The 19,449-nt window shown below is 44.4% G+C and overlaps 1 protein-coding gene and 1 long non-coding RNA gene across 5 annotated transcripts in view; one reads left to right on the top strand and one right to left on the bottom strand.

Moving 5' to 3' along the window:
* cpsf1 (cleavage and polyadenylation specific factor 1) overlaps nt 1–12,635 on the bottom strand; it is a 108,142-nt gene extending 95,507 nt beyond the window's left edge. For 2 of the 3 annotated variants that reach the window (XM_070881881.1, XM_070881880.1), the window contains exons 1-4: nt 12,466–12,634; nt 6,730–6,884; nt 3,685–3,712; nt 506–639 (exon numbers count right to left, since the gene is read on the bottom strand). In XM_070881881.1, the coding sequence (XP_070737982.1) occupies nt 506–639; nt 3,685–3,712; nt 6,730–6,873 (306 nt within the window). In that variant the 5' untranslated portion in view covers nt 6,874–6,884; nt 12,466–12,634. Of the gene's footprint in view, nt 1–505; nt 640–3,684; nt 3,713–6,729; nt 6,885–12,465 lie in introns of all 3 variants that reach the window. The other variant, XM_070881882.1, reaches the window with a different exon arrangement.
* Nucleotides 12,636–12,769: 134 nt separating this feature from the next.
* Nucleotides 12,770–19,449, top strand: part of LOC139264771 (uncharacterized) — a 166,676-nt gene continuing 159,996 nt past the window's right edge. Inside the window, exon 1 of one of the 2 annotated variants that reach the window (XR_011593410.1) lies at nt 12,770–12,928. This is a non-coding gene — a long non-coding RNA (uncharacterized lncRNA). The remainder of the gene's footprint in view (nt 12,929–19,449) is intronic. The other variant, XR_011593409.1, reaches the window with a different exon arrangement.

The following is a 19,449-nucleotide window of genomic DNA, read 5'->3' on the forward strand; positions in this document are numbered from 1 at the left end:
GAATGGCGGTGCAGGCTCGAAGGGTCAAATGGCCTACTCCTGCACCTATTTTCTATGTTTCTATGAGCCGCCTGCGCGTGAAGCACGGAACTCTCAGGAACAAAAGGAGGCCATTCAGCCCCTCGAGCCCGTTCTCCCATTCTATTAGATCATGGCTAATCTATACATCATCTCCATTTAACCACCCTTGATACCCTTACCTAACAAAAAAAAAACTATCAATCTCAGTCTTGAAAATGTCAATTGATCCACAGCCTTTTGGGGGAGGGAGTTCCAGATTTCCACTGCCGTGTGTGTGAAAAGGTGCTTCCTGATTTTACTTCTGAACAGCCTGGCTCTAATTTTCAGATCCAGCCTCCTTGTTCTGGAATTCAGCACCAGAGGAAATTGTTTCTCTGTATCCACCCCCTCAAATCCTGTTTACCATTTTAAACAGCTCAGTTAGATCACCCCTCAACCTTCTAGGTACAAGGGAACACACATGAATACACACACATCAGCTTACCTTGGCATCCTTGAAACTGAGGAGGAGTGCATCCCGCTTGGAACCTGCAAGCTGTACGCTGGCTATGGACATGACATTCCCGAAGAGGGCAAAAGAAGCCACCTGCTCCAGTTTCTCTTTCCGACCTTTAACCTCTACAGAGAAAACAGGAGACAGACATCGAGAGAGATAAATATATAAACCTAATACTTTCTGCAATTTATTTATACCAATGTAAGGCAACAAACTATTCATCTCTCAGTTGCATAGTTTATTCATTTCAAGGCAATGTATTCCACGGAGTCCTCAGAGCTGTCTCAGTCAAACTTCTGACCAGTTACATTCACATTTTTAACATTGTCCTAATTCAAATTTTTAGCTGTGGTTCACTGGCCAAGAGCATCAACTTTTTCAAATTGGCAGGTCGATGGAGACACGGACTTACATAGGATATACGGCACAGAAACAGGCCACTCGGCCCAATCAGTCCATGCCGGTGTTTATGTTCCACTCGAGTCTCATCCAATCTGTCCTCATCTAAATCTACTAGGTCAGCCCTCAACCTTCTTTTTTTAAGAAAAGAGACCCAGCCTGTTCATCCTTTCCTGATATGTATGCTCTCGCATTTCTGGTATCATCCTTGTAAATCTTCTCTGCACGCTCGCCACTGCCTCGAATCCTTTTTATAATATGGCGATCAGAACTGTATGCAGTTCTCTAAGTTTGGTCTAACCACAGTTCGGTACAGGTTTAGCATAACTTTCCTACTTTTCAATGTTCTACCTCTAGAAATAAACCCTAGTGCCCGCTTTGCTTTTTTTATGGCCTTGCTAACCTGTGTCACAACTTTTAGTGATTTGTGTATTTGTACTCCGAGATCCCTTTGTTCCTCTATCCCCACCTAGACTCGCATTCTCCAATAAGTGATCTCATTCTTCCGATCAAAATGTAATACCTCATATTTATCTGTGTTGAACTTAAGTTGTCAATTATATACCCATTCTGCAAGTTTATTAATGTCCTCCTGTAATTTGTTGAAGTCCTCCTCAGTATCGATCCCAATTTGGTGTCATCCGCAAATTTAGAAATTGTGTTTTTGATTCCAAAGTCTAAATCGTTAATGTAAATTGTGAACAACAGTGGTCCCAGCACTGATCCTTGTGGAACACCACTACCCACCTTCTGCCACTGTGAATAGCGACCTTTTACCCCTAGTCTGCTTTCTGTCTTGAAGCCAGCTAGCTATCCATTCTGCTACTTGTCACCTGACTCCGCATTCTCTGACCTTGTTCATCAGTCTATTATGGGATGCCTTATCGAAGATCTAGATAAATTACATCTACTGCATTACCATTGTCTACTCTCTCTGTTACCTCTTCAAAAAATTCAATTAGGTTGGTCAAGTAAGACTTTCTCTTTTGAAATCCATGCTGACTATTCATTATTATAATTTTGGTTTCTAGATGTTCTTCTATTTTCTCCTTTAGTAGGGATTCCATTATTTTTCCTACTACCGATGTTACACTGACTGGTCTAAAGTTCCCTGGACATATTCTATCCCTCTTCTTAAATATAGGTACTATTAGCTATCTGCCAGTCCTCTGGTACTACACTTTTTTCTAACGAATTATTAAATGTGTGTAGTAATGCCTCTGCTATCTCTACCCTAGATTCTTTTAAAATACGCGGATGCAATCCATCTAGAACTGGGGTTTTATCCTCTTTGAGAAAGCAGTAAAGGTATGCTTCAAATCTCTTCCCTTTCCCCAGCATAGAAACACTGACTCATGGCCCCCAAGGCTACACAGTGTACATATATACAATCCATAGGGACTAGGGTTCCCTGTAGAGTGCAGAGGCACCCACCATGCACAAGGGGACATTCTCCGCAAGTCCAAGCGAGTGTCGACACGCTGTCTGGACCATGGGAGCAGCATAGCTGAGACTCACTGACATCTCTCTGTATCGAGACTCGCCCTTTCCATCAAGAGTCACAGAATAGTGATCAGGAATTGGAACCCTAGCTTATTTTTATTCCTCTCCCTAGTTTGATACTTTATAGCCCTTAAATTCTGTCCCAACTGAGACTAGCTAACTCAGTTGAAGTTGCTTTATCATTTTTCCAACCAACGAGTCACAGAACTGCTTATCTGTTGTATGTTCATGTCATATTTTCTGTTTTTGTAACTTGAATTTTTCAGGAAGACAGTAAATCCTCTGGAAAGTAGTGAGAGCAGCTTAGTACGACATGGGATGTACAACCACCCATGTCATGTAGAGTAACCTCGGTTAAAGTGCTAGAATATACAATTTACTCCAATATTGAAATGTCTGTCAACACTTGGAAACAATTCACTGCCATTAACTTGCTGTCAAGCAGTTGATCCAAAGAAGAGTTTGTGGAAAACGTTCAAAATAAACGAGTGAACAAAAAGTAAAATATGCATTTATATAATGTCATTCACCACCTCAGGATATCTCAAAGCGCTTTACAACCAATTAAGTACTTTTGAAACTCGACACCATTCAGGACAAAGCAGACCACTTGAGTGGCACCCGATCCACCACCTTAAAACATTCACTCCCTCCACCACCGACACACAGTGGCTGCAGTGTGTACCATCTACAAGATGCACTGCAGCAACTCGCCAAGGCTTCTTCGGCAGCACCTCCCAAACCTATGACCTCTACCACCTCGAAGGACAAGGGCAGCAGGCGCATGGGAACACCACCACTTCCGCGCTCCCCTCCAAGTTACACACTATCCTGACGTGGAAATATATTGCCCTTCCTTCATCGTTACAGGGTCAAAATCCTAGAACTCCCTCCCAAATAGCCATATGGGAGTACGTTTACCACAGGAAGTGCAGCGGTTCAAGGTGGCAGCTCACCACCACCTTCTCAAGGGCAAATAGGGAGGGGCAATAAATGTTGGCCTTGCCAGCGACGGCCACATCTCAGGAACGAATATTTTTTTAAAGTGCAGTCACTGGTGTAATGTACGTCCACCTGACGAATAACGGCACCTCTGACATCTTAGTGACAAGCTAGACTTTTGAGCTCAAGTCTCTGGAATGGGACTTGAACCCTTAATCTTCTGACTTAAGAGGTGAAAGTGCTAAATTTGACAGTTGTTTTCTAAAGTACTGAATAACAAGAATCGAGTCTGTTAAATATCTGTATAAAAAGGTCAGTGTTACCTGAAGGCTTGTCTCCTTTTACTGTGCTCTGCAGGTATTAAAAAAAAACAATTAGTATTAATCCCTAAATCAAACACAAAATACCATGGATGCTGGATATCTGAACAAAAAACAAAAAATGCTGGAAACACTCAGCGGGTCAGGTAGCATCTGTGGAGAGAGAAACAGAGTTAACGTTTCAAGTCAATGACCTTTCATCAGAACTCCCTATTAATCGCCATCGGTGTACTGTTGACTTGCAAGAGAAGCCCTAGCAAAACAGTTACTTGTCCGTGAGGATCAGTTAGTAAGCTCTTTGATAACTTTTACTCCTGATATAGTTTACATACAGCTCAAGCATCAGAAGTTATAATGAATGAAATGTATGTCGCAACTGTGTGTAGAAGATTTTGGCATGGGAACTACATGACCTCCAGGTAAAATAGTGTTGTTGCTTTTTAAAAACTTGCTGTGTTTGTGTGCTAACTGGCTTCCACCATTTGATCCTTTCCAAGGCCTGGCCCTGAAACCTGCTGTTTGTTGGCTGAGCCCTGGCTCTCAGCTTTTCCATTCTCCACTGATACCCAGTCTGGAAAGTCAAGTTAAGAAACTTTAGGGTGATGGCAGCCAGGAGAGCAGTGGCCACAATCCTGGAACAGCCGACATTCACCACTCAATTAACAAATGCAGCTCCCGCTGGCAGAAAGTCAGTACAACGTGAACACACAGATAGCACACATTCTTCTCCCTGCTAGTCACAGTTACAAATAAAAAAGGATTTTTATGGCTTATTTGGTAGTCCAGTCGATAATTCAAAAGGTAGCTGAGCCACGCTGACGACAAAATCTTCAGGCTCCACTCCCTGATATCATGTGCTGAAATCAGCCTTAGTAACCTTGGGTTACAGCAGGAAAGAGAGGTACTCGCTTCAGGTCACTCTCCTGCAGCAAACTGGCTGTGCACAGGCGACCACAGGAACAAGCTCGGCTGCATGCTCAAGCACCTGCACCCTTGAACTGTCTAGTTCCATGTGAAGAATGGTCCCTTGGGCAAGGTACTGCAGAGTGTCCAGTGCTCGAGGAACTGCACAGCAGCAAAGTGCGAATGGGGATAGACATTGGCAGCAACAAAACAATGTTGAAAACATTGTATCTTTCCTTGGCACAACTTTTTGCAGTTCCACAACAGAATAATCTGCTTCCACAACCCCCTACAGGATGAGTTACTGTCCTAAGCCTGTGCTGTCATGTAAAAATTCAAACACCTCCCACAGTTGCAGTCCTTAAAAAGTGCCGTTGAAGTTAGCTCAGTGAGTTGCTGCAGTTTATCCTGTGCACTGATGACAGATACTGAATCCAGTGGCAGGGGTACCAGTCAATGAACCGCTCTGTCCTGGATGGTGTTGAGCTTCGAGTGTTGTGGCTGCCACCGTCCAGGCGAGTACTCCCGACTTGAACCTTGTAGATGGTGAAGAGGCTTTCAGGGGCAGGAGGTGAGCCACTCCTTGCAGCCTCTGCCATGCCCTTGTAGCCACAGTGTTGTTAGGAAAATACATCAGCATTAACAGAAATTTGGGAATGTATGTCTTCCCAAAGTGGAAAGGCCAAGGAAAGGGAATGAATGTAGATATAGATGTGCTATCAATATATTTTATATACCATGTACACAAGTATAGAAGTGGTGAACACACACACACACACACGGTATTTGCTCCTCCAACCACCTTTACTGCTACCTCCAGAAAGGAGTTTTCTGCTCATCAACATTACCGACTGCTGAAACTACAAATACACGATCAGGAGACTTAACACCATTATAATCAGCTATCAAAACATGTTTTGAACATTTAAAAAAAATGCTAAAAATGATAAAGGGGTTTGATGGGGTAGATACAGAGCTTGTTCCTCTGGTAGTGGAATCCAGAACAAGAGAGCACAATTTGAGCTAGATCTTTCAGGAGTGAACTGAAGAAGCACTTTTGTCACACAAAGGTAATGAAAATCTAGAGCTCTCTTCCCTAAAAGACTGTGGATGCTGGGGGTCAATTGGAGCTTTCAAGAGCGAGATCGAGATCTTGTTAGTTAAGGGTATCAAGAGATATGGAACAAAGGCAGGTAAATGGAGCTGAAATGCAGATCAGTCATGATCTGACTAAATGGTGGATCAGGCTCGAGGGGCTGAATGGCCTACTCCTGTTCCCATGTTTCTATGTTCTGCTCTCCTTTCCTGAAGGCATTAACTTCTGGCTACAGTACAGTTCCACGAGCGACAGGCCGGGGCCAAAGGATTCACTCCTGTGAATGCCAGAAGGTTATTTGGCAGCAGAGGGAGCGTCAATACCACCAGCTTCCATTCACCATCCAACATCTATAAACATGCACTTTCACCAGAGATAGCTGGATATCAATCCGGAGCAGGAGCAGAGACTGCTCTCCTCCTTAACCCGAGGAAAGCTGAAGCAAATGACAAGTGGCCACATGAGCCATGGCCATTTAGTAAAAACACCAGTGAAACATCTCCAGGAAAGAGTCAATGACTTCAGATGAGGAAAGAAAAGAAGAATGCACATTAACCAGATTTTCTAATTATAGCTTTCAAAATATTCAGCACTGACAGATGAAAGAACATTAGGACTTAAGAGTGGTGCTGGAGTTCAGTTCCATTGATGCCTTATCTAAGTGGTTACTGTTGATATGGCTCTTTATCTCCAGTTTAGGGAGGGCCACTTCTGACTGGCCTCAACACTCATAAGTTAAGGATGGGCAGGGAACAGCCATTGCTCCCGGTCTTGATTTCTATCTAGTGATCCCTGCTGGGAACTGAGCATGTTGACGGCTGGTGAAAACAGAATGTTGTTTAGCAGTAATTCCCTCTGTAATGGAATAGCCCGTGAGTTTAACCATTTGACTAAGGTACGAGAGGACACTGATGCCCGTGGACTAGTACCCTCGTAAGAAGTCAACATCTTCAGGTAGAGGTGGAGAACAAATTGGAGCACATCTTTTGGTTAATTGTCGGTTACAAATTTCCACAAAATCAACATATTGAATTCCCATTAGAGCTCACCTCTGCATCATGGATCAATCGGTAAACCTGCAGCTGTGATGTGCCAGCCACCACCAGATTTCGCTCAGCGTTGGAAAAGAAACTGCAGTATATAGCGAACTCGAGCCCGGTCGGGGGGTGTGCCTGGCGATACACTGCATACATACCGACTACTCCTGCAAACAATCAAAATCAAATCTGAGAGATGACATTTCTCTGCAATCACTGTTCATTTTTTTAAATTAAGAAAGCTAAGTGAAGGGCCAAGATTGACAGCACAGAACACCATTTAGGTTGGGAGCAGAATAAAAGATGAAGCAATCAAGCACTGATGAGGTGACACAAACCTTGGTAAACATCCAATAACATATTTAACAAGGACAAGATGAATATTGGGGGCTACTGCCCAGGTTAAAAACACGCGTTAAAAACTTTTCAAGCGGTAAATGGATCATATGCCCCGAATAGAACAGAAAGAATTTCTATAGCACCTTTCACATCTGCAGGATATCCCAAAGCGCTTTACAGCCAATGAAGTACATTTGAAGCATCGTCACTGGTGTACTATAGGACCACGGTCCCACAAACATCAACAATTTAAATGATCAGGGTAATCAGTAACTCTGCGGTGACTTATTAACCCCAACAATCCCTGGTTGCCGAAATCTTACAAATGTAAAGATTAACCTTGAATTTGTGGGATTAATAAATCAGCACAGATTGACAGGTTAACCTGGGGGCTTGTGGGGCGCATAGATCAGCGCAGATTGATAGATCATCCTGGAATTTAGGGAGTTAGTAGGTCATCCCAGATTTAGGGAGTTAATAGGTCATCCCAGATTTAGAGAGTTCGGAGATCATCCCAGATTAACAGAATAACCTGGAGGTTGTGGGGTTAATAGAAACATAGAAACATAGAAACATAGAAAATAGGTGCAGGAGTAGGCCATTCGGCCCTTCTAGCCTGCACCGCCATTCAATGAGTTCATGGCTGAACATTCAACTTCAGTACCCCATTCCTGCTCCCAGATTCCAATCACCCCAGATTGATCAGATTAACCTGGAGTTTGTGGGCATTAATAAATCACCCTAGATTGACAGATGATCCTGGGGGCTGTGAGGTTAATAGGTCTCCATAGACTGACATGTAACCTCACAAGCCCCAGGTTAATCTAAGAGTATAAGAATTAGGAAGAGGAGTAGGCCATACGGCTCCACCATTCAATAACATCACAGCTGATCTTCTGCCTCAGCTCCACTTTCCCACCCAATCTCCATATCCCTTGATTCCCCTAGAGTTCAAAAATCTATCTATCTTAGCCTCGAATATACTCTCTGACTCAGCACCCACAGCCCTCTGAGGTAGAGAATTCCAAAGATTCACCACCCTCCAAGTGAAGAAATGTCTTCTCAGTCCTAAATGGCCATCCCTTTTAGCCTTAGAATATGCCCCTGGTTCCAGGATCTCCAGCCAGGGGGTACAACCTCTCAGCATCTACCCTGTCAATCCCCCTCAGAATATGTTTCAATGAGATCACCTCTCATTTTTCTAAAACCCAGTGAGTATAGGCCCAATCTACTCAATCTCTCCTCATGGGACAACTCTTTCATCCCAGGGATGAATCTAGGTTAATAGGTTAATTTGCAGGCAACCTACAAGATATCCACACTGTTACACCGGAAGCTTTGGCTTGGATATCCAACTTAGATATTGACATTTGATTTGCTACTACCATACGAAAGGTCACCCCAGACTGACAGATGAACTCAGGGTTTATGGGGTTAATGGATCACCCCAGACTGAGATTAACCTGGGTTTTGTGGGGTTAATAGATCACCCCAGATCGACAGATTAACCCGGGGTTTGTGGGATTAATAGCTCCTCAGACTTACAGTTTAACCCGAGGTTTGTGGGATTAATAATCACCCTAACAGTAACAACTCTGTTGGTCAGAGTATAAACCAGAGAATAGTGGGGGCTTGTAAAAAGGGAACAACAATAATCATGGGTGATTTTAACCTCCATATTGATTGGACAAATCAAATTGGTCAGGGTAGCCTTGAGGAAGAGTTCATAGAGTGCGAAAAGGACAGGTTCCTTGAGCAGTATGTAACGGAACCAATCAGGGGTAGGTTTTGGTATATTTGGACTTTCAGAAGGCTTTCGACAAGGTCCCACACAGGAGATTAATGTGCAAAGTTAAAGCACATGGGATTGGGGGTAGTGTGCTGACGTGGATTGAGAACTGGTTGTCAGACAGGAAGCAAAGAGTAGGAGTAAATGGGTACTTTTCGGAATGACAGGCAGTGACTAGTGGGGTACCGCAGGGTTCTGTGCTGGGGCCCCACCTGTTTACATTGTACATTAATGATTTAGACGAGGGGATTAAATGTAGTATCTCCAAATTTGCGGATGACACTAAGTTGGGTGGCAGTGCGAGCTGCGAGGAGGATGCTATGAGGCTACAGAGTGACTTGGATAGGTTAGGTGAGTGGGCAAATGCGTGGCAGATGAAGTATAATGTGGATGAATGTGAGGTTATCCACTTTGGTGGTAAAAACAGAGAGACAGACTATTATCTGAATGGTGACAGATTAGGAAAAGGGAAGGTGCAACGAGACCTGGGTGTCATGGTACATCAGTCATTGAAGGTTGGCATGCAGGTACAGCAGGCGGTTAAGAAAGCAAATGGCATGTTGGCCTTCATAGCGAGGGGATTTGAGTACAGGGGCAGGGAGGTGTTGCTACAGTTGTATAGGGCCTTGGTGAGGCCACACCTGGAGTATTGTGTACAGTTTTGGTCTCCTAACTTGAGGAAGGACATTCTTGCTATTGAGGGAGTGCAGCGAAGATTCACCAGACTGATTCCCGGGATGGTGGGACTGACCTATCAAGAAAGACTGGATCAACTGGGCTTGTATTCACTGGAGTTCAGAAGAGTGAGAGGGGACCTCATAGAAACGTTTAAAATTCTGACGGGTTTGGACAGGTTGGATGCAGGAAGAATGTTCCCAATGTTGGGGAAGTCCAGAACCAGGGGATACAGTCTAAGGATAAGGGGTAAGCCATTTAGGACCGAGATAAGGAGAAACTTCTTCACCCAGAGAGTGGTGAACCTGTGGAATTCTCTACCACAGGAAGTAGTTGAGGCCAATTCACTAAATATATTCAAAAGGGAGTTAGATGAAGTCCTTACTACTCGGGGGATCAAGGGGTATGGCGTAAAAGCAGGAAGTGGGTACTGAAGTTTCATGTTCAGCCATGAACTCATTGAATGGCGGTGCAGGCTAGAAGGGCTGAATGGCCTGCTCCTGCACCTATTTTCTATGTTTCTATGTTTCTAAGAACTGGTCCTGTGTAATGAGACAGGATTAATAAACAATCTCCGAGTAAAGGATCTCCTTGAAATGAGTGATCATAGCATGGTTGAATTTTAAATTCAGATGGAGGGTGAGAAATTTGGATCTCTAACCAGTGTACTAAGCTTAAATAAAGGAGACTATGAAGGTATGAGGGCAGAGTTGGCTAAAGTGGATTGGGAAATTAGATTAAAGGGTAGGACGGTTGATGAACAGTGATGTACATTTAAGGAGATATTTCTCAACTCTCAAGAAAAATATATTCCAGTGAGGAGGAAAGGGTATAAAAGAAAAGATAGCCATCCGTGGCTAACTAAAGAAATAAAGGACAGTATCCAATTAAAAACAAGGGCATACGATGTGGCCAAAACTAGTGGGAGAACAGAAGGTTGGGAAGCTTTTAAAAGCCAACAAAGAATGATTAAAAAAATGATTAAGAAAGGAAGATAGATTATGAAAGTAAACTAGTGCAAAATATAAAAACAGATAGCAAGAGCTTCTATAGGTATATAAAAAGGAAAAAAAAAAAGAGTGGCTAAAGTAAATGTTGGTCCCTTAAGAGAACGAGACCGGGTAATTAGTAATCGAGAACAAGGAGATGGCAAAAACTCTGAACAAATATTTTGTATCAGTCTTTATGGTAGAGGACACTAACAATATTCCAATAGTGGATAGTCAAGGGCTTGGGGGGGGGGAAACGGAGGACGGAGGAACTTAACACAATCACAATCACTAAGGAGCTGGTACTCAGTAAGATAATGCAACTAAAGGCGGATACATCCCCTGGACCTGATGGTTTGCATCCTAGGGTCTCAGCAAGTGATCAGGAAGGCCAATGGTATCTTGGCCTTTATTGCAAAGGGGATGGAGTATAAAAGCAGGGAAGTCTTGCTACAGCTATACAAAGCATTGGTGAGCCCACACCTGGAATAATGCGTGCAGTTTTGGTTTCCATATTTACGAAAGGATATATTTGCTTTGGAGGCAGTTCAGAGGTTCACAAGGTTGATTCCAGAGGTGAGGGGGTTGGCTTATGAGGAAAGGTTGAGTAGGTCAGGCCTCTACACATTGGAATTCAGAAGAGAGGTGATCTGATCGAAACATATAAGATTATGAGGGGGCTTGACAAGGTGGATGCAGAAAAGATGTTTCCACTGACTAGAACTAAAGGGCATGATCTTAGAATAAGGGGCCCCGATTTAAAACAGAAATGAGGAGAAATTTCTTCTCTCAGATGCTTGCAAATCTGTGGAATTCACTGCCTCTGAGAGCTGTGGAAGTTGGGACATTGAATAAATTTAAGACAGAAATAGACAGTTTCTTAAACGATAAGGGGATAAGGGGTTATGGGGAGCAGGCAGGGAAGTGGAGCTGAATCCATAATCAGATCAGCCATGATCTTATTGAATGGCGGAGCAGGCTTGAGGGGCCATATGGCCTACTCCTGCTCCTATTTCTTATGTTCTTAGACTAACAGATGAACCTGGGTTTTTGGCGTTAATAGATCACCGCAGACTGACAGATTAACTGGGGTTTGTGGGGTTAATAGATCACCACAGACGGACAGATTAACCTGTGATTTTGAGAGAGTTCATAGATCACTGCAGACTGACAGATTAACCTGGGGTTTGTGGGGGGTTAATAGATCACCCCAGATCGACAGATTAACCTGTGGTTTTTTGGAGGGGGGGGGGGTTCATAGATCACTGCAGACCGACAGATTAAACCGGGGTCTGTGGGGTTAAAGAAAGAAAATAGCACCTTTCACAACCACCGGACGTCTCAAAGCGCTTCACAGCCAATGAAGTACTTTTGTAATGTAGTCACTGTTGCAATGTGGGAAACGCAGCAGCCAAATTGTGCACAAGTAAGCTCCCACAAACAGCAATGTGATAATGACCAGATAATCTGTTTTTGTTGTGTTGATTGAGAGATAAATGTTGGCCAGGTCACCGGGGATAACTCCCCTGCTCTTTTTCAAAATAGTGGCTGTGGATCTTTTACGTCCACTTGAGAGAGCAGACGGGGCCTCGGTTTAACGTCTCATCCGAAAGACGGCACTGCACTGGGGTGTCAGCCCAGATTGTTTTGTGCTCAAGTCCCTAGAATGGGACCAGCTTCTGACTCCGAGGCGAGTGTGCTCGCACTGAGCCACAGCTGGACACTGAACAGGTTCACCCGGGCTTTGTGGGGTGAATAGCTCGCCGCTGATTTAAACCTAGCCCGGGGGTTGTGTGCGGCCTATTGAAGGCTAACCCGCTTTCACTGATCGCCCATGCCGGCGCGGCGAGAGGGCCAGGGTCTCCGGCTCGGGGGTGACGGGAGCACCGGCCGGCTGCTGTGGGCCGCGGCGCTGATCTTTCCCCCAACCACCCGGCCTTCACTTCACTCACTTACCGCAGGCACCTCTAAGCTAAAAAAAAATCAAACAAGCACAAGCCTCCCGCGGGCCGGGGAAGGCAGCGACTGGGCGGGCGGGCGGGCGGCCGGCCGGCGAACGGCTCCAACATTAAATGGATCTCGCGGGCGAACCATCCAGCAACCTCCGGGTCTCGCGGCGTGTGGCCGGCGCTCAGCCAATCACGCAGCACCCTCAGAATGTCGCGGCGTTTCGGTTTTTTTTTTCAGCGCGAGAGTTCAGGCTCGGACATGCGCATTAGAACCATCGCGTCGGGTGGTTGTTGGCGCCGTTTGTGGAGAGCGCGACGGCCCTCTCGTCACGTGGCGATGTTGGCGTCCATCTTGTGCACAGCCCCTTACGTTTGCTCGAACTTTCTCCCTCATTTATAAAGAAAAGGTAGGAAGTGGCTTATTTCAAGATTCTGTTCCAAGTCCACCACAGGACAGATGGATAAGATGGGTAAGAAGACGCACAGAATACTTGCCTTTATTAGCCGAGGCTTAGATCACAAGAGCAGGGGAGGGTTGTGCTTGAACTGTATACAACACGGGTTAGGCCACAGCTGGAGTACTGCGTGCAGCTCTGGTCACCGCATTACAGGAAAGATGTGACTGCACTGGAGAGGGTACAGAGGAGATTTACGAGGATGTTGCCCGGACTGGAGAATTATGGCTGTGAGGACAGATTGGACAGGCTGGGTTTGTTTTCTTTGGAACAGAGGAGGCTGAGGGGAGACCTGATTGAGGGTGTATAAAATTGTGAGGGGTCTGGATAGAGTGGATAGAAAGGACCTGTTTCCCTTAGAGCGGCCAACGACCAGGGGGCATAGATTGAAAGTAATTAGTAGAAGGATTAGAGGGGAATTGAGGAAACATTTCTTCCCCCAGAGGGTGGTGGGGGTCTGGAACTCACTGCCTGAAAGGCAGAAACCCTCACCACATTTAAAAAGTACTTGGATGTGCCTTCGAGCCGTCGGTGGGTATAAAACCGGTGTCTGGCTGTGAGGATGCTCTCTTTGAGCTTGAGTCGTTCTTGGATCAGTGTTACAAGCTCCTCGTACATCTTGGTCGTTGTCTTCGCTGGTGCCAGCAAGTCCCTGACGAGGCCGTAGACGGTGAGCCCACAACTGGTGAGCAGGACAGCTCTGCGCTTATCAGCCAGTGTGGCCGGGTTGTCGCCTGCCAGGTCGTTCGCTGTGAAGAAATGGTCGAGCCTGTCCACAAAGGCGTCTCAATCACCACCATCGGCGCACTGCTGCAACATGCCAAGGTTAGCCATTTTCGCGTGAAAGTCCGTAATCTCGTCGCCAATTGTTATGTCGGCAGCGTTGGCGAGGCGGTGCAGGAGTTCGTGAGGCCTATAAAGGCTCAGCGGGAGTCCGGGGATCGGCGGCAGCATCGGAGAGGCAGAGCGGCAGTTTGTGAGGCCTATAAAGGCCTAGCGGGAGTCCGGGGATCGGTGGCAGTGTCAGAGAGGTGGAGCGGGAGTTCGTGAGGCCTATAAAGGCCCAGCGGGAGTCCGGGGATCGGCGGCAGTGTCGGAGAGGTGGAGCGGGAGTTCGTGAGGCCTATAAAGGCCCAGCGGGAGTCCGGGGATTGGCGGCAGCCTCGGAGAGGCGGAGCGGGAGTTCGTGAGGCCTATAAAGGCCCAGCCAGTGCAGGTGCAGGGGCAGAAGGTAAACAAAGAAGTAGAAAGAAATCGAAAGGTGACATCACAGGCAACGGGGTAAATGATTGGCTGGTGATTGGTGAGTAGTTTTTCTTTTTCTTTTCCATTTATCATTGTTGTTGCCAAATTAAGTTAATCTAGGGGTTAAGTCATGGCAGGAGAGCACGGACACGAGTTATACTCCTCCTGTGCTATGTGAGAATTCAGGGACATTCCAGCGTCCCTGGCGACTACATGTGCTGGAAGTGTATCCGCCTGCAGCACCTGACAGACTGCATTGCAGCACTGGAGCTGCGGGTGGATTTACTCTGGAGCAGCCACGATGCTGAGAATGACGTGAATAGCACGTTTATTGAGTTGACCACACCGCAGGTAAAGGGTACACAGCCAGATAGGGGATGGGTGACCAACAGGAAGAGCAGTGGAAGGAAGGTATTGCAGGGGTCCCCTGCGGTCATCCCCCTGCAAAACAGATACACCGCTTTGGGTACTGTTGAGGGGGATGACTCATCAGGGGAGAGCAGCAGCAGCCAAGTTCATGGCACCGTGGATGGCTCTGCTGCACAGGAGGGGAGGAAAAAGTGTGGGAGAGCTATAGTGATAGAGGACTCTATTGTAAGGGGAAATGATAGACGTTTCTGCAGCCGCAGTCGAGACTCCAGGATAGTATGTGGCCTCCCTGGTGCAAGGGTCAAGGATGTCCCGGAGCGGGTGCAGGACATTTCTAAAAGGGAGGGTGAACAGCCAGTTGTCGTGGTGCATATCGGTATCAACGATGTAGGTAAAAAACGGGATAAAGTCCTACAAGCTGAGTTTAGGGAGCTAGGAGTTAAATTAAAAAGTAGGACCTCAAAGGTAGTAATCTCAGCATTGCTACCAGTGCCACGTGCTAGTCAGAGTAGGAATCGCAGGATAGCTCAGATGAATACATGGCGTGAGGATTGGTGCCTGGGACATTGGAACCGGTTCTGGGGGAGATGGGACCAGTACAAACCGGACAGTCTGCACCTGTGCAGGACCGGAACCAATGTCCTAGGGGGAGGGTTTGCTAGTGCTGTTGGGGAGGGGTTAAACTAATATGGCAGGAGGATTGGAACTTATGCAGGCACACAGAGGGAAGTAGAATGGGGGCAAAAGCAAAAGATAAAAAGAAGAAAAGTAAAAATGCAGGGCAGAGAAACGCAAGGCAAAAATCAAAGAGGGCCACTTTGCAGCAAAATTCTAAACGGGCAAAGTGTGTTAAAAAGACAAGCCTGAAGGCTCTGTGCCTCAATGCGAGGAGTATTCGTAATAAGGTGGACGAAGTAACTGCACAGGCAACAATTAATGACTATGATATCATTGGCATCACGGAGACATGGCTCCAGGGTGACCAAGGCTGGGAACTCAATATTCAGGGGTATTCAACATTCAGGAAGGATAGACAGAAAGGAAAAGAAGGTGGGGTAGTGTTGCTGGTTAAAGAGGAAATTAACGTAATAGTAAGGAAGGACATTAGCTTGGATGATTTGGAATCTGTATGGGTGGAGTGGCGGAATACCAAAGGGCAGAAGAACGCTAGTGGGAGTTGTGTACAGACCACCAAACAGTAGTAGTGAGGTTGGGGACAGCATCAAACAAGAAATTAGGGATGCATGCAATAAAGGTACAGCAGTTATCATGGGCGATGTTAATCTACATATAGATTGGGCTAACCAAACTAGTAGCAATACGATGGAGGAGGATTTCCTTGAGTGTATTCAGGATGGTTTTCTGGGCCAATATGTTGAGGAACCAACTAGAGGGCTGGCCATCCTAGACTGGGTGATATGTATTGAGACAGGACTAATTAGCAATCTTGTTTTGCGAGGCCCCTTGGGGAAGAGTGACCATAATATGGTAGAATTCCTTATTAAGATGGAGAGTGACACAGTTAATTCAGAGATTAGAGTCCTGAACTTAAGGAAAGGTAACTTTGATGGTATGAAACGTGAATTGGCTAGAATAGCCTGGCAAATGATACTTAGAGGGTTGACGGTGGATAGGCAATGGTAAACATTTAAAGATTACATGGATGAACTTCAACAATTGTACATCCCTGTTTGGAGTAAAAATAAAACGGGGAAAGTGGCTAAACCGTGGCTAACAAGGGAAATTAAGGATCGTGTTAAATCCAAGGAAGAGGCATATAAATTGGCCAGAAAAAGCAGCAAATCTGAGGACTGGGAGAAAGTTAGAATTCAGCAGAGGAGGACAAAGGGTTTAATTAAGAGGGGGAATATAGAGTATGAGAGTAAGCTTGCAGGGAACATAAAAACTGACTGCAAAAACTTCTATAGATATGTGAAGAGAAAAAGATTAGTGAAGACAAATGTAGGCCCCTTGCAGTCAGATTCAGGTGAATTTATAATGGGGAACAAAGAAATGGCAGACCAGTTGAACAAATACTTTGGTTCTGTCTTCACGAAGGAAGACACAAATAACCTTCCGGAAGTACTAGGGGACCGAGGGTCTAGTGAGAAGGAGGAACTGAAGGATATCCTTATTCGGCGGGAATTTGTGTTAGGGAAATTGATGGGATTGAAGGCCGATAAATCCCCGGAGCCTGATAGTCTGTATCTCAGAGTACTTAAGGAAGTGGCCCTAGAAATACTGGATGCATTGGTGATCATTTTCCAACAGTCTATCGACTCTGGATCAGTTCCTATGAACTGGAGGGTAGCTAACGTAACACCACTTTTTCAAAAAGGAGAGGGAGAGAAAACGGGTAATTATAGACCGGTTAGCTTGACATCAGTAGTGGGGAAAATGTTGGAATTAATTATTAAAGATGAAATAGCAGTGCACCTGGAAAGCAGTGACAGGATCGGTTCACGACAACATGGATTTATGAAAGGAAAATCATGCTTGACAAATCTTCTGGAATTTTTTGAGGATGTAACTAGTAGAGTGGACAAGAGAGAACCAGTGGATGTGAGAATGTGTAAAGAAGAGTTGCGATGGTGGTAGATGAATAGAGAAGGTGGCAAAAGGATGGAGATAGGGAATCATGGGGAAATTGCTAAAGAAATGTCAAGATGCAGACAACTGCAGAATCAACAGAAAAAAAAGGGGTTACCAAGAGTTGAAGTTGAGGTTAGACATGGGTCATGAGAAAGCCGCATGGCAGCACAAAGAAAGAAAGCAATCCTAGATAGGAAGGGAAAAGTAATAGCTTCTACTGATAAGGAGGAAGGGAAACTAATTGGGTTCTTTACTGATAAGGGAAGACAGTGTAGCAAAGCTATAACTAACCTGACCTGACACCAGCCCTAATTGGGAGACTTTCTTGCCTGCCATTGGACGTACTCGGGGGGGGGGGGGGGGAGGCAGAAAGGGATTGGATAGACCAAGTGCTAATCAAATGTGTTCTGTTTTGAAAATGTATATCTATTGTGCTTTTCGCGCTGAAAAGGGCTTGTCCAGGGGAAGGTAAACAGGCTCTGATTGAGAGTGTTCCTTTGTCTTGACAAGTCCCGGCCGTAGAATCTTCATTAATGGTCTTTTACAGAAAAGGCAAAGAGGTGTTCACGTCAGTGTATTCGCTGAAACAGATTGAGGGAAAAAGACGCGAGGAATTGTGTAAGGATTAAAGGAATTGTGTAAGGATAAAATTGGGCAATCATGGATCCAAAAATAGAGCCGGCCAAAGAAAAAATTTAATTAATAAGCTTTGTTGAATGAAGAGAGACTTTTGTCAATGTCTGTTTTTGAATGAGGGTACTTGTGTGATGTTTTGACTGCGGAATGAATTTTTATGTTTTCATGTTTTTTTTAAAAAGCCTGTTTGGAGGAGTGGAGCAGCTGTTTGCTTATTTTAGCTCCACCCTCTTCTCCAAACAGAGTGAAAGTTTTTTCAACCCTTTGTAGTGTTGTCCTGTATGTGGGAAGTTTTAAGACATTTTAAGTTAGAAATGCAGGTGTGGATTTATTCGGATAATAAGTTACGGAGCTAGGAAATGCACAAAGGATAGGTTTGTTGAGTAAAAGATAAAAAATACATGGTCCCGGTGGTTGAAAAAAAAAAATTTAGTTGACACGCTCACTTACTTGTCGAAAGAAAACATGCAATGATTGATTACATTGGGTTGAAAGACATAAATTTAGTCTTGGAATGAGATAAAGAATGCCTTTTTAAAAAAAGCTTCTAGCTCAAAAAAAAAAGTTTTAAATAAAGATTGAAATTACAAAGTTTGAATTGGGGTTTTGAGATATTCAGAGAAGGCACAGCAAAATACTGAGGTGGATTCAAAAAAAATTATTAAATTAAATCTGATCTCAAAGGAAAAAGGAGATATAAAACTAAAAGTTTTGGAAACAATCTAGAAATACCTTCAGGGATCAGGTCAAACTCCTGGGCGAGTGGCGAGCTATCTGCGAAGGTGTAAAAGGGACTTTTGAAAAATGTTAAAAACAGCAAGCTTTAGCAGTTTAGAAGAGACATTTTAACGACTTTGAAACTGGAGCATTTTGAGATAACGAAAAGCAGCCCTCAAAGCCTAATTGCTGGACTCCATTCTAGTTATGGAGAAAAGAAAAAGATAAAGACGCCACTTTGAAAGTAAACAAATGATTTTAAATTAATTTATGGAGTCACGAGCCCTCCGTGTAAAGTACAAAACCTAATTTGAAGAAAGGAGATCTGAAAAAAAAGATGTAACGTACTAAATAAGTGCTGAAAGAAATGTGTTTGTGATGGAAAAAGACATAACTTACTAAATACTAGTTGATGTTTGCTGTGAAAAAGATATTGGTTTAATTAGGAAAAGGGAAAAAAAATTGGAAGAGGTAAAAGACACTCTACAGTGATAATGATTTTAAATTATGAGAAAGTTTCACTCCAGTTTGAAAGATTTCCAAAATGGACGTTGTTTATCAAGAAAAGTCCCGAACAGTCTAAACAAGCAGGAGGGTTTTGAAGATAACGAGGAGAAAAGATCTAAGCTATGCGAACTCAGCACAGAAAAAAAACTGGGAATTAGAGAATCTTACTGAATTTTAAAATTCTTATAGAAAATGGAACTGGCACGGATGTTTAGATTTTATGCCGAGAGAGAAATAAAACACAAGATTTGCCCAGTGAACGGGACCGTAAAATAAAACGAAATGTTAGAATGTACACAGCGTGTGTGAAAATTGGTTTTCAGTAAACAAAATAGCTATTAAAAATGTGTGGTCTCGTTTTAAATCAATCAAAAAAAAATCTTTGGCAATTAGAAGTTAAGAAAACATTGGAGTTTACTCTAAAATGCCGTCTTCCCTGATGAGAAGACTTTTATTATGACGGCTTTACT

The sequence above is a fragment of the Pristiophorus japonicus genome, chromosome 5, assembly GCF_044704955.1.
Source record: "Pristiophorus japonicus isolate sPriJap1 chromosome 5, sPriJap1.hap1, whole genome shotgun sequence".
Taxonomy (NCBI): Eukaryota; Metazoa; Chordata; class Chondrichthyes; family Pristiophoridae; genus Pristiophorus; species Pristiophorus japonicus.